The sequence below is a fragment of the Herpailurus yagouaroundi genome, unplaced genomic scaffold (assembly GCF_014898765.1).
Source record: "Herpailurus yagouaroundi ecotype Mexico unplaced genomic scaffold, PumYag 160, whole genome shotgun sequence".
Taxonomy (NCBI): domain Eukaryota; kingdom Metazoa; phylum Chordata; class Mammalia; order Carnivora; family Felidae; genus Herpailurus; species Herpailurus yagouaroundi.
The window spans coordinates 36,631,104-36,644,216 of NW_024412401.1; the positions used below are offsets into that span (position 1 = coordinate 36,631,104).

The following is a 13,113-nucleotide window of genomic DNA, read 5'->3' on the forward strand; positions in this document are numbered from 1 at the left end:
AGTGAGGGAGGGCTGGGGTGGAAAGAGAGAGCAAGGGGGGAGGGAGAGAGAGAGAGAATGAATCTTAAACAGGCTCCATGCTCATCATGACCCTGCGATCATGACCTAAGCCAAAACCAAGAGTTGGATGCTCAACCGAGTGAGCCATTAGGTGCCCCATGAAACCATTTTTGAAGGCATGACATAGAACAATCTGGAGATGCTACAGATTCCTCTTGGAGTTTGATGATAGGAAGTTTATTTGACCTGATAGATTAATATGCTCTTTAAATTTAGATACAGTAGATTATGTAGCTCAATGTATTTCCCGTTTTGCCCTAAAATGTTTTGTTGTTTACAACATCGATCCTTGGCTTGGATTTTCTTGCACTGCTTTTTCTGTCGCTGTTTCCTGCGCTCACCCTCTTCTCCCTCCTTTCTTTATGTGGCTTTGATTGAGATATAAATAAATGAATGGAATGAATTTCAGCTCTAGAATTTTGTTCCTAAAGATGACTTAGGATATTTTGTATGGGAGAAAGAGACTTCTTCTTCATCTTTGAGTTCGTTGTCTTCTTCATCTTCATCTTCTTCTGTCAGGGACGTTAAAAGAATCGTGTTAGAAACAGTGTTGAGTTTGAAGGACAGCATGCTCAGGTGCTCTGCTGAAAGCACACACCTGTGTGCTTGGTGTTTCCAATGGCAAGGGGAGGAGTACTGCTATGTACGTGGTCAGTCCTCTAACTCGGGTCCTTGTTTCCGGAGTCTTCCACGTCCAAGAAGAAACCACCTAAAGGAGTTGGTTCACCGAATCCTGGCTGTGGGAGTGACTGAGTTTGTCTGTTAACATGTCACCCTTAGGACCTGAACGCCTACAAGAGGCAGGGGATGGCATTGCTGTCTAGAGTGGGCGAGTCCGTCAAGCACGTCACCGGAGGCTACAAGCTGAGGAGTCGACCTCTGGAGTTTGCAGCCATAGGCGACTACTTAGATACCTTTGCACTCAAACTGGGAACCATTGATCGAATAGCCCAGCGGATCATCAAAGAAGAAATAGGTGAGCCCTTTGTCGGGATCTTGGTCGTGCCCAGGGTGCGTGTGCGCATTCGTGTGTGCTCAGCAGAATCAAACTGCAGAAATACTGGCACGACAGAACGAGGCCGTGCTTCACTTCTAAAACTAATAAATAAATACAGGGAGCAGAGGAGGTCGTTGTGACCAGACTATAATTTTGCGCTCCATCCTTTGCCCTGCTCTTCAGCCTTGTGTTTGCTTTCGTGGCAAACAGTCACTTCTGAGCTTCCAGGCTTTTCCATGACTCTCTTTCTCTCTCAACTTTAGCTTTAAAAGTGGAGACATTGACTCAACTTCCCTTCATTCATAGGAATGATAATTTAAAAAGCAAAACTTTGGTACCTTTTCTGCCAGAAAGATGGTTCAAAAGGACAGCCTTGAGACCTGTGTTTGCCAAAGTTATGATCCTCATGAGCCTTCAACTTGAAATTGACTCACCTGCCCTACCCCTGCTTCATTTCAGACCCACTCTTCCTGACCTGGGGACTTGTCAGACCTTTCTTTAACCTACCAAGTTGTTACCACCACTTTCTCCCCAGCCCTCTTGTGGTCACCTGCTTCTCTGTATCCCAGAATGTTAGGACCTTTTGTCTTCTCACACATGTGGAGGCCAGAGAGATCAGACCAGTGTTGACAATCATGCTGGCCCAAGATCTGACACATATTGAAAAGAATTCTCCAGCAGCAGCCATCCACTGGTTACTAAAAAATGGCAACGTTTTGCTTTAAAGGCAAGAATCCTGGTGACAAATGATGGGCTAGATTTTCTTTCTGAGAGTAAATTGACATTTCCCCTTGTTCCCTGTACTTTCATTATCCTCTACCCACTGGTGGTATTATGGCCTGCAGGTGCTAGAGATAGCTTTTGGTACCATCCACATCTAAGGAGCATGTGGAATAAATTCTGATGGGACCAAGGTGTTGGGGTTACCTCTGAGTGAGAGTAATTCTGCCTACGTAAGACCACATCCATATCAAAATACTTCCTAAAATCCCATTATTTTTCCATTGTGACTGGTTTTTCTTTCCTTTAAAAACATCCCCCTAAACCTATGTGAAACTCTGTCCCCATTGCTGCTAAAAATCTGTCTTCACTCTATGAGTAGGTGAGTAGTTATTTTTGAAGATAGTTGGTGGATGTAGCTCCTACCACTTCCCCCAGAAAGCACTGTGGTTCCCATTATCCAGAGTCATGGCATTCCCATTATGGGGTAAAGTCAGGTGATATTATGATATTAACTATAAGATGGGTGTTTAGAGATTAAAAAAATTATAAACAATGTTGTGTTTAAAGGAGAGCACATTCAGGTCAGTGAAATGGCCAAGGAAATACATCTGACTATAAGGAGTTCTTGTTACTGAGTCAGTAATACCAGTGATACCAGTGATTGTCTTAATTACCAGTCAAGGCTTAATTAGTTTCTTTTTCCCCTTCAGAGTACCTTGTAGAGCTGAGAGAATACGGGCCTGTGTACTCCACGTGGAGTGCGTTAGAAGGGGAGCTAGCTGAGCCCCTGGAGGGCGTTTCAGCTTGCATTGGCAACTGCTCAACGGCCTTGGAAGAGCTAACGGATGACATGACAGAAGACTTTCTACCTGTGCTCAGGGAATATATTTTATACTCTGACTCTATGAAGGTAAGCATGCTCACTTCTCATGCACTTAAGTAAGTTCCTTGTTTTAGTCATTTTCAAAAAGTAACTATTGCCTATTCACACGTAGTATAGTTTTCCTTCTTCATGGGTGGGTAGGATCACACATATGGACTGACCTCATAGACATATAAATAGAACTCGTGGCGAAACAAGGATGTGAATTAAATGAAGGAAAAGAGTGTGGAAGAAACTCTTAATGTTCTCTGAGAGTTCGTGGAGGTATAACATCTACTAAACAAGAACAGGATGCTATGGAAAAAGAATAATTGGATAATTAGAGCTCTTGGAAACTAAAATCTGACTTGCTGAGATGCAATTGAGGAGTAAAGTCGAAAAATGAGGTTGAGGAAATCTTGGAAAGTAAAATAAGGAAACCAAGTAGTTGGAAAGTAGAACAAAAATGTGAAAATACTGAAAATGTGAAAGAGTAAGAGACATAGAGGATTAATCTCAGAGGTTCAACATTTATCTGAGAAGAAATCCTAACTGGGAGAACAGAGAAGGCTGATGGAAGGGAATTATGAAAGAAATAATACAAGAAGATCTTCCAAAGCTGAAGGATGTGAGTTTTCAGATTAAAAGGGCATGCTGTAAAAAAAAAAAATTAAAAAAAAAAAGGCGGGGGGGGGGGGCACCTGGGTGGCTCAGTTGGTTGAGGGTCTGACTTTAGCTCAGGTCATGATCTTGTGGTTGTGAGTTTGAGCCCCGTGTCGGGCTCTGTGCTGACAGCTCAGAGCCTGGAGCCTACTTCAGATTCTGTGTCTCCTTCTCTCTCTGCCCATCCCCCATTTGTGTTCTGTCTCTCCCTGTCTCTCAAAAATAAATAAATTAAAAAAAAAAATTAAAAAAAAAAAAGGGGGCATGCTGATTGCCCAGCAAAAGAAATGAAAAATGAGCCAACCCACAGCATATCAGTACAAAATTTTAGAATGAAAGTTATAAGATTTTAGAAGATTTTAAAGAAAAAGGGAGAGGGGGATGATGTACAAATGGAGTAAGAATCAGAATGGCTTTGATCTAACAGCAAGGGATGAGAAAAGACAGAGGAGCTGTGAGGACAAATGATTTCCAACCTCAAATTCTCCATGCAAAATAAGGATGGGGTCAGATGCTTTAATGCCTACCCTAGTAACTACTCCAGCCTGCACTTAAACCAGTTTGAGAGCATAGTTACAGGGACTCTTACAGTGTGGCATCAGTTAGACAAAAGGGTCAGGCTTCCTGACCAACAGAAAAGGACATGTGGCTGGCTCTGTGTTGAACATCCCAAGTAGCCTCCTACCTCCTTCCCAATGGAGACCTCTGGTTTATTGATCTGTCTTTGGGACAGATCTAGGACACCCCTTTAAGAGAGGATTGACAAGAATCTCTTGAGAGAAACTCATCAGGCAACTTTGAGTTGTAAAAATGGAAACCCAGAAAGATCATGGCAATATGAAAGTATTCTATACCTTAAGAAGAGGAGTAAAAGGTAATGAATCAAATAGTTTTAAATTTTTTTTTAAAAAACCCCTTATTATGGAAAATTTCAAGCACATATATAGAAGCAAAGAGAATAGTATGACAGACTCCCATATACCCATTACCCACATTCCATTTTGTTTCATCAGGTCTGAACCTTTTAAGGCTCTTGATACATGTTACTGTTGTGGACAATGGAAACCGTTCCTGCTAGAATGACTCACTGTCTCTTGTATACTCTCTATAAAACTGCTAATGAAACAAACACTTTAATTAAAAAGACAAGATTGGGTCTGGCTCTCACAGTGGGCAGGGAAATGATATGAATTTCCTTATCAGTAAGGTGGAAATGACAGTAGGTGTGGTGATGATAAGGATAAAACTCACATGTGAGGTCATTAGCCTGAGGCAGTTTTGTTGGTAATTATCGGAACTGAGGCTGAAAACCACAGCTCTTGACTCCATCAATTTCCTACACATTTTTCTCTATTGCGTTTTTTCTACTGAGACCCTCACATTGCATATTTAATTCTAACTTTCATTATAACTTCCAGTTATAAGTAATAAATAAGTCATGGGATGTCATGCAGAGCATGGTGACCGTCGTTAATAATACGGTATTGTGTATTTGCAAGTTGCCAGGAGAGTGGATCTTAAAGTTCTTATCAAAGACAAATTTAGAGCCATCTGTGGTGATGGATATTAACTAGTCTTATGTGGGGAACATTCACAGTATATACAAATATCCAATCATTATGCTGGACACTTGGAACTTATATGATGTTATATGTCAATTATATCTCAAAAAAAAAAAAAAAAAAAGACATCCTGACTTGCTTAAAATGAGCCAGAATATTTTGCTTTACTTGTAAAGTTAATAGTATCTGTTTTTGTAAACAAAAATAAAATTTTACAATCCCTGGGGTATCTTTGAATTTGTCTTTTATATAGACACATCCTCCATCAAAAATCCTCCCTTAACCTTGCTCGACTGAAAATCTGATGCATACACAGTCCTGGGATATTACAATACAGATTACTTTGTTCTTGCACTTGGCAAGTATGTTAGTACTTAATATATATTTGTACTTGAAGTAGGATTTCATGTTTGTCATTTAGCACAGGTTTATCTGGCGTCTTTATTAGAATATAATTATATAGTGAGATACAAGCTTATGTGAGTAACTGAAGTTCTACATCAAAGAAACACTTGTTTGTTTGCTCTCTTTCTTCACCCCGTGTATGAGGCATATGTATTGAGTTTCTTATTCACTGAGCCTGAAAACATATAATCAGGTTACTCAGGCTGGGAGAATGGGAGTGTATACAGTGTTTTTTGGGAAGGGCAGAGGAAGGAGGAAGTGTTGACTGGAGGTCCCTGAAACCTTAGCTCTGTCCCGTCGGTGAGCCGAGCTAAGCCCGGTTATAAAGAGACAAGGTCACCTGCTCCCTTTTTTCCAACAGGAAAAGGTCTCTGCAGAGTGGTCTGGGTAAGACAGGAGTCACTTGATGACAATGCCACGACTACATGGGTCCATGACCTCCAGCATTTTCTCCATGTAGGGCTAGACCAACACTCAACTATTTCAAATTCCTAAGGATTGTCAAGGTTCATGTGGCCAAGTCTAAGGACATTGGGAGAAGGGAGTAAGTGTCTTAAGTGGCTCCCTTGCGTTTGTCTCATGATATTGCTGCTCTTCAAGAATTCTTAGCTTGATTTTTTTTAAGTTTATTTAGTTTTGAAAGAGAGAGTGCCAGCAAGCATGGGGGAGGGGCAGGGAGACAGGGAGAGAGAGAATCGTGAGCAGGCTCTGTGCTGTCAGTGCAGAGTCCAATGCATGGCCTGAACTCACAAACCGTGAGGTCATCACCTGAGCCCAAATCAAGAGTTGGATGCTTAACCGATTGAGCCACCCAGACACCCTTCTTGGCTGAGTTTTATTCCTCTGAGAGAGTTATATGATTCCATTTCCAAACTAACTTTGTGATTTTGGAGGTAAGTGGGATAGACTTTGCTATTCAACATGAAAACTAAACATGCAGTAGAGAGCTTGCTGGAGGCCTGGCTGCGATGTGTTTGGTATCGACTACTGGATGTTTTTCAGGACTGAGACAGTCCTTCCAGTTTTGTTTTGGCGGGGAGGTTCTGGTGTGGTGATGTTTCATCAGTCTGTTTCTCTATGATGGTCTTGAGTGGATCAAAGTGAGAATTCGTCCTCATCATTTGGAGTCAGGGGCCTGAGCCGTAGGAATTTGAAGTACATGTGGGTCAGCTGATTCCCACGTGAAGAAAATGTTGGAGATCATTGAGGCTCTCCTAATGGGGCTAAGGTGAAGGCTCCTCTCTGAGTTTGAAAAGGTCTCTTGGATCATCTTGTCTCTCGTTTACCTTATAGATGAAGGAATAGAGCCCCACTGATAAATCTTTGTTCCATGGCCACAGTTCTCAAGAACAGTCACCTGGTATGTGTGTCTTTACTATTGGCCAAGAAGCAAACCAGATCAGTTCCAGCTTTTCAAGGCTGAGTCTCAAATTGTCTCTCTTTAAATGCACTTGTGGCTGGGTATGTTCTGTTCCATTTGGAGGTAGAAAGAAAGCACAGAAAAGGTGGGGTTGTTATCAGGCCCTGTGGAACAGATGAACAATGTTCAGTGAACAATGAGGACAGCTTGTACTAGAAAGATGGTTGAAGTCATGTATTTCAAGGATGCTGAGGAGAGAGAGTGAACAATGTGTAAGAGGGAGGGGTACCAAAGTTACCCTCAGGTCCAAGACTCAAGTTAAACACCCTGAAGATATGTGCAGGTGAGTCCTTATATGGGATTTCACATCCTATAGACTGTGTGTAAAACATAATTAGGATAGTGATACACTGGAAGAGAACATCTTAGAGTCCTTACCAAATTTTGGGCAGTGCCTTTTGAGTACTGGCATCCTTATGACCAGGACATGGGTAGGAGAAGCTTTAAGAAGGTTAGGGTAGAACCATCTTATTTCCCACTGCCTTATTCATAGAAAAGTGGTCAGAAAATGTTTAATTGAATTTGACATGTCAGTTTTGAGCATTAATAATTATATAATGATTGTATGTCACATATCTTGTTATTTTTAAAAAATGGGTTTATCTGGGGCGCCTGGGTGGCACAGTCGGTTAAGCGTCCGACTTCAGCCAGGTCACGATCTCGCGGTCGGTGAGTTCGAGCCCCGCGTCCGGCTCTGGGCTGATAGCTCAGAGCCTGGAGCCTGTTTCCGATTCTGTGTCTCCCTCTCTCTCTGCCCCTCCCCCATTCATGCTATGTCTCTCTCTGTCCCAAAAATAAATAAACGTTGAAAAAAAATTTAAAAAAAAATGGGTTTATCTACAACTCAAAGAGCATGCTTATCTCAGAGGTCTTGCTGAGTGACAAGGGTAGGGTGAGGGTCAGAAGAGGATGGTAAGGAACAGACACATGGAGGAGGTAGCCTCGGTTGCAGACTTGAATCAACATGTAGGAGTTAGCTGGGCAAGGACCAGAGAATTGACCATTTTAGGCAGAAGGAGTAGCTGGTACAAAGGTCCTAAAGCAGAAATGACCTTGGTGGTCTTTGCAGACCAGAAAGCCCGGTGTGAGTGGAATCCAGTGAGCAAGGGAGCAAGTGGGAGGAGGCAAGGTCAAAGAGATAGGTAGGGGCCAGGACATGTATAGTAGTGTCTTCTTTTTTTTTTTTTTTTTTATTTTTATTTTTTTTTTTTATTTATATATGAAATTTATTGTCAAATTGGTTTCCATACAACACCCAGTGCTCATCCCAAAAGGTGCCCTCCTCAATACCCATCACCCACCCTCTCCTCCCTCCCACCCCCCATCAACCCTCAGTTTGCTCTCAGTTCTCAACAGTCTCTTATGCTTTGGCTCTCTCCCACTCTAACCTCTTTTTTTTTTTTTTTTCCTTCCCCTCCCCCATGGGTTCCTGTCAAGTTTCTCAGGATCCACATAAGAGTGAAACCATATGGTATCTGTCTTTCTCTGTATGGCTTATTTCACTTAGCATCACACTCTCCAGTTCCATCCACGTTGCTACAAAAGGCCATATTTCATTTTTTCTCATTGCCACGTAGTATTCCATAGTGTATATAAACCACAATTTCTTTATCCATTCATCAGTTGATGGACATTTAGGCTCTTTCCATAATTTGGCTATTGTTGAGAGTGCTGCTATGAACATTGGGGTACAAGTGCCCCTATGCATCAGCACTCCTGTGTCCCTTGGATAAATTCCCAGCAGTGCTATTGCTGGGTCAGAAATGGAAAGACATTCCCTGCTCATGGATTGGAAGAATAAATATTGTCAAAATGTCAATACTACCCAAAGCTATCTACACATTCAATGCAATCCCAATCAAAATTGCACCAGCATTCTTCTCGAAACTAGAACAAGCAATCCTAAAATTCATATGGAACCACAAAAGGCCCCGAATAGCCAAAGTAATTTTGAAGAAGAAGACCAAAGCAGGAGGCATCACAATCCCGGACTTTAGCCTCTACTACAAAGCTGTCATCATCAAGACAGCATGGTATTGGCACAAAAACAGACACATAGACCAATGGAATAGAATAGAAACCCCAGAACTAGACCCACAAACGTATGGCCAACTCATCTTTGACAAAGCAGGAAAGAACATCCAATGGAAAAAAGACAGTCTCTTTAACAAATGGTGCTGGGAGAACTGGACAGCAACATGCAGAAGGTTGAAACTAGACCACTTTCTCACACCATTCACAAAAATAAACTCAAAATGGATAAAGGACCTAAATGTGAGACAGGAAACCATCAAAACCCTAGTAGTGTCTTCTTAAAGGCCATGGTTGGCAAGAGTCTGGATTTTAATCTTAGGAACAAAAGGGAAGGCATTTGGATTTATGCGGGGGAATGACAGGATACAATTTTTAAGCAGACAGCTAGTGCTACAATGTGGAGAATGGGTTGTAGGGAATGATAGTGGAGGCAAGGAGACATTCAGGAGACCGTCACAGGGAGCCATGTGGCAGATAACCATGGTGGTAGAGCTTGGGCTACAGTGGTGGCTTTGGGTAGATTTTGAATGAAGGGCCAACCAGACTTGCTGCTATATTAATGTGAAGTAAGAAAAGGAAGGATTGGTGATGACCTCTAGGTTTTTGGCTTTAGCGACTGGGTGGACAGTGGTTCCCATTCATTGGGATGGGGAAGTTCGGGGCAGAACAGATTGGGCAGTTGGGAATCAAGTTGTTTTGGCCATATTGAGTGCAAAACTCCCTATTAGTCGTTAAAGTAGAGATGTCATGGCAATTGGTTATGAATTTAATTCAGAGTGAGAATAGAAATTTGGGAGTCATTTGCGAATAGATGGTGTTTAAATCCATGGGAGGGGAGTAGACCATCTAGTGAGATGAGCTCCATGTGAATAGTCTAGGTCTGGCCCTGAGGCATGACAATATTTAGTGGCCCAGTACCTAATTATGAGGAGGAACAAGTGGAAAAGGAGACTCAGAGGATTGGTAGGGTAGTAGAAGAAAAAAAGTAGAGGAAGCCAAGAGAAAAGTTTTTAGGAGGATCATGATCAATAGTGACCATTGTATTCAATAATATGGGGGTCATTGGTGATCATGATTAGAGTTGTGAGATGTAGATGCAGAAGTCTGGTTTTAAAGACAGAGTTTTTCTTCGAGTTGGAGATACTTTGAACAATGTTCCAGGATAGCTTTTTTCAAATGTCAGTTATTTGTGTTTTTTTTGCAGTCTGCCTACCTTTTTCCTTACAAGCCACAAGGTGGAGCTAATGAGTCAAGTGATGAGGCTTTACGTTTGGTCACTCGTAGTGCTTTTGGGTGTGGGGATGGGTTAAACGGGTGATGGACATTATGGAGGGCACTTTTTAAGACGAGCACGGGTGTCATATGTAAGAGATGAATCACGGGGTTCTGCTCCTCAAGCTAAGACCACACTGTGTGTTAACTAACTTGAATAAAAAAAGAAAAGAAAAGAAAAAGAAAAAAAGAAAGCAAGGATGAAGATTTTCTAGAAAATTGAGTTGGGCGGGGGGGGAAAGTCCTTTTTCCTAAACAAAAGTAATTATAGATTGAGGGCCTGATTTCTTGAAAATATGAAGAAGCAAGATGTAGAAACGTACATGATCTCAAATGTTTCAAAAAGTTAGAAAAATATGTGAAAATTAAAAATCTGAGATTCCCAGGGATGGCAGACTAAATATATAAACTTCTTTTTCATGAGACCTCACCAAGATAACACTAGAGTGTTTTTGTTTTGTTTGAAGTATAAGGCTGCAAAGATAAAAAGCAGCAGGGGAGGAAATAGTAGCAGTACAATGGGGACTGGAAAGCAAATTGAGAGGGGATAATGGTCTCAAGTGCCTCAAAAAAGCTGCCTTTGAAGCTGACTGTGCAGGGGAAAGAACTAAGAGGCCACCTGGTTTACATCATAGAATCCTTCAAAAAGGGTCGAGAATTGGTAGTGCTAAGTAAGTAAGTACCTCTGGAATTGGGGGAGAGAAAGCTGAAGAGAAAAATTAGCCAGGAATCTGTTTAAGAAGTTAGAGCTTCTAGTTCTGACCTCCTTCCTCACACAGGGGTGACTGTCTCTTCTATACTCTGCCAGAACTGGAGGCATATTCTCTGGAGGGTAACACAGACGGTCTCCGGACACAGGGACCCCAGGCACCGTTGAGGATGGGGGCTAAAATCCTAAAATCAGGATATTAAGTAAAAGATTACCAAATGTTGACACTTTAGTCATCTTCCTGTGCTTGGCTCTCAGCCTTATATCTTCCCTTCAAGGATTAGAAGAGCCTTTTCTAGAAAGTCTAAACAGACCAAGAGAAGAAACTTGAAGATACTGGTATTGGAGAAGGTTCCTCAATGAAATGACCCAGCAGGGTCCCTGTAGAGAATTGTCAACAAGCCCTCAACATGCAGAGAGCTTTCAATTAGGTTTTTAGTGTTTCCCTATTGGATGAGTGGGCAGACAAGGTCACTGAATATTTAAGAGAAGGTTCTAAAATGAATACCAAGTGAAAACAAAGAAAAAAAAGTATTACCGAGTGAAACATCATTGAGGGAGCAGAACGTTTCCAAGAAAAAAGAATCATTAATATCTTCAGAAAGAGATGTCATAACAATAAAACAAGAATTTTTTAGCATCTAGAGAGCAGAGAGCTCATGGAAATTAAAACCATGCTAGAAATAAGAAAAAAAAATTAGAAGTTAAGGAAGTCGCCTGTAAAGCGAAACAAAAAGATAGATGGAGGATTTGAGACAAAAAAATACATTTGAAAATGAGAGGACCAGAGACCTCAGCATCTACCATCTGAATAACAAGAGTGCCAGGAAGAGAAAACACAGAAATGGGAAGCATCAAAGAAGTCGTCCAAGAGAACAAACCGGAGAGTTTGTTCTTCTGTGCCCAGAAGATGAGAGGTCCCCTTCTTTTGTGTTTTTCTTTATATTCCAAATTTTCTGTAACAAATACCTTTTTTTTTTAATTAAAAAAATTTAACTTTTGTAACAAATATCTCTTAAAACCAGGGGCAAATAAATATGTGGTTTCAGTATTAACCACATGGCCTAGAAAATTTAACTCACAGGTGGTCCATTTCCAATAGAATGAATGTGTCAAAGAGCATGTCAAAAGGGACAGCCTAAGTTCAATCATTTAATCAGAAATTATGTTACCAGGACCAAGGTCGGACTCATGTTCCTGCCTGCAGGTAAATACTCTCCTAGAGGGCCACCCAAAACCTAGCTACAGGGCTGTGTTGGGTATTTGATTTTTATTCCCATTTGAGCATCTTTCCTTACTACTGAACACTCATTATTCTACATGAATCCCCCTTGGGGGGGTGTTCTTTTGGGTCACCAGCCCCTGGCATATCACAGTGTGAACCATTCTGCTCTGCAGTTCTCTACGTGTGGCTGAGCAGTCCTCACTGCTCTCATCTGCCTCCTCAACCCTGCATCCTAACGTCCCTCTTACGAAAAGATTTGAAGCTTCAAAAACCTTCCGGACATGAGGAGGCTTTTTGGTAGCTGCTGACCTTTTGCGTTGGGAGCTGTTTTTGCACTACCTCTTCCTCCTCCCACAAGTTTGTGAGCCCACAGTCTCACCGGCCGACCGACGACTGAGCATGAGCTCTGGGGGTGGAGCTGGAATGTTGAGCTTTCCAGTTGATCCTGACCATTGCGGTATTTTCCTGGAAAAAATCCAGTACAGAGATTGAACGCCAAACCACAGAATGTGTCTGATTTAACTTCCAGACACTGTTGTCATTGTAGTTAAGTGGTTATTATTAGCTTGTTATTAGCATTTTGGATGACTGGTATTATATGTCCATTGTTTAACTTTCTTTTATTTCGGAAAAATTGAAACGTCTAAAAGCAGAGTGGAAGTGTAACAATCCCCCACATCCCCATCTGCTTGCTCGAGCAGTTGCCCACTCATGGCCCATCTTGTTCTAGCTCTGTGCCCACCTGCTCTCCACCCCTTGGATTATTTTACTTTTATTTTATTTTATTTTATTTTATTTTATTTTATTTTATTTTATTTTATTTTAAGTTTTGTTTATTTATTTTGAGAGAGAGAGAGAGAGGGAGAATGTGCACACACAAGCAGGGGAGGGGCAGAGAGAGAGGGAGAGAGAGAGAATCCCAAGCAGGCTCTGACAGCACAGAGCCCGACACGGGGCTCAATCTCACCCACCATGAGATCATGGCCTGAGGTGAAACCAAGACTTGGACACTTAACTGACTAAACCACCCAGGTGCCCCCCTTTGGATTTTTTTTTTTAATGTTTATTTATTTTTGAGAGAGAGAGGGAGACACAGAAGCAGAAGCAGGCTCCAGGCTCTGAGCTGTCAGCACAGAGCCCGACACGGGGCTCAAACCCATGAACTATGAGATCATGACCTG

General features: G+C 41.7%; 1 protein-coding gene across 2 annotated transcripts in view; it reads left to right on the plus strand.

Moving 5' to 3' along the window:
* Positions 1 to 13,113, plus strand: part of SNX30 (sorting nexin family member 30) — a 119,335-nt gene that overhangs the window by 84,102 nt on the left and 22,120 nt on the right. For both annotated transcript variants that reach the window (XM_040481980.1, XM_040481981.1), the window contains exons 5-6: positions 841 to 1,036; positions 2,491 to 2,690. In XM_040481980.1, coding sequence (XP_040337914.1) covers positions 841 to 1,036; positions 2,491 to 2,690 — 396 coding nt within the window. The remainder of the gene's footprint in view (positions 1 to 840; positions 1,037 to 2,490; positions 2,691 to 13,113) is intronic.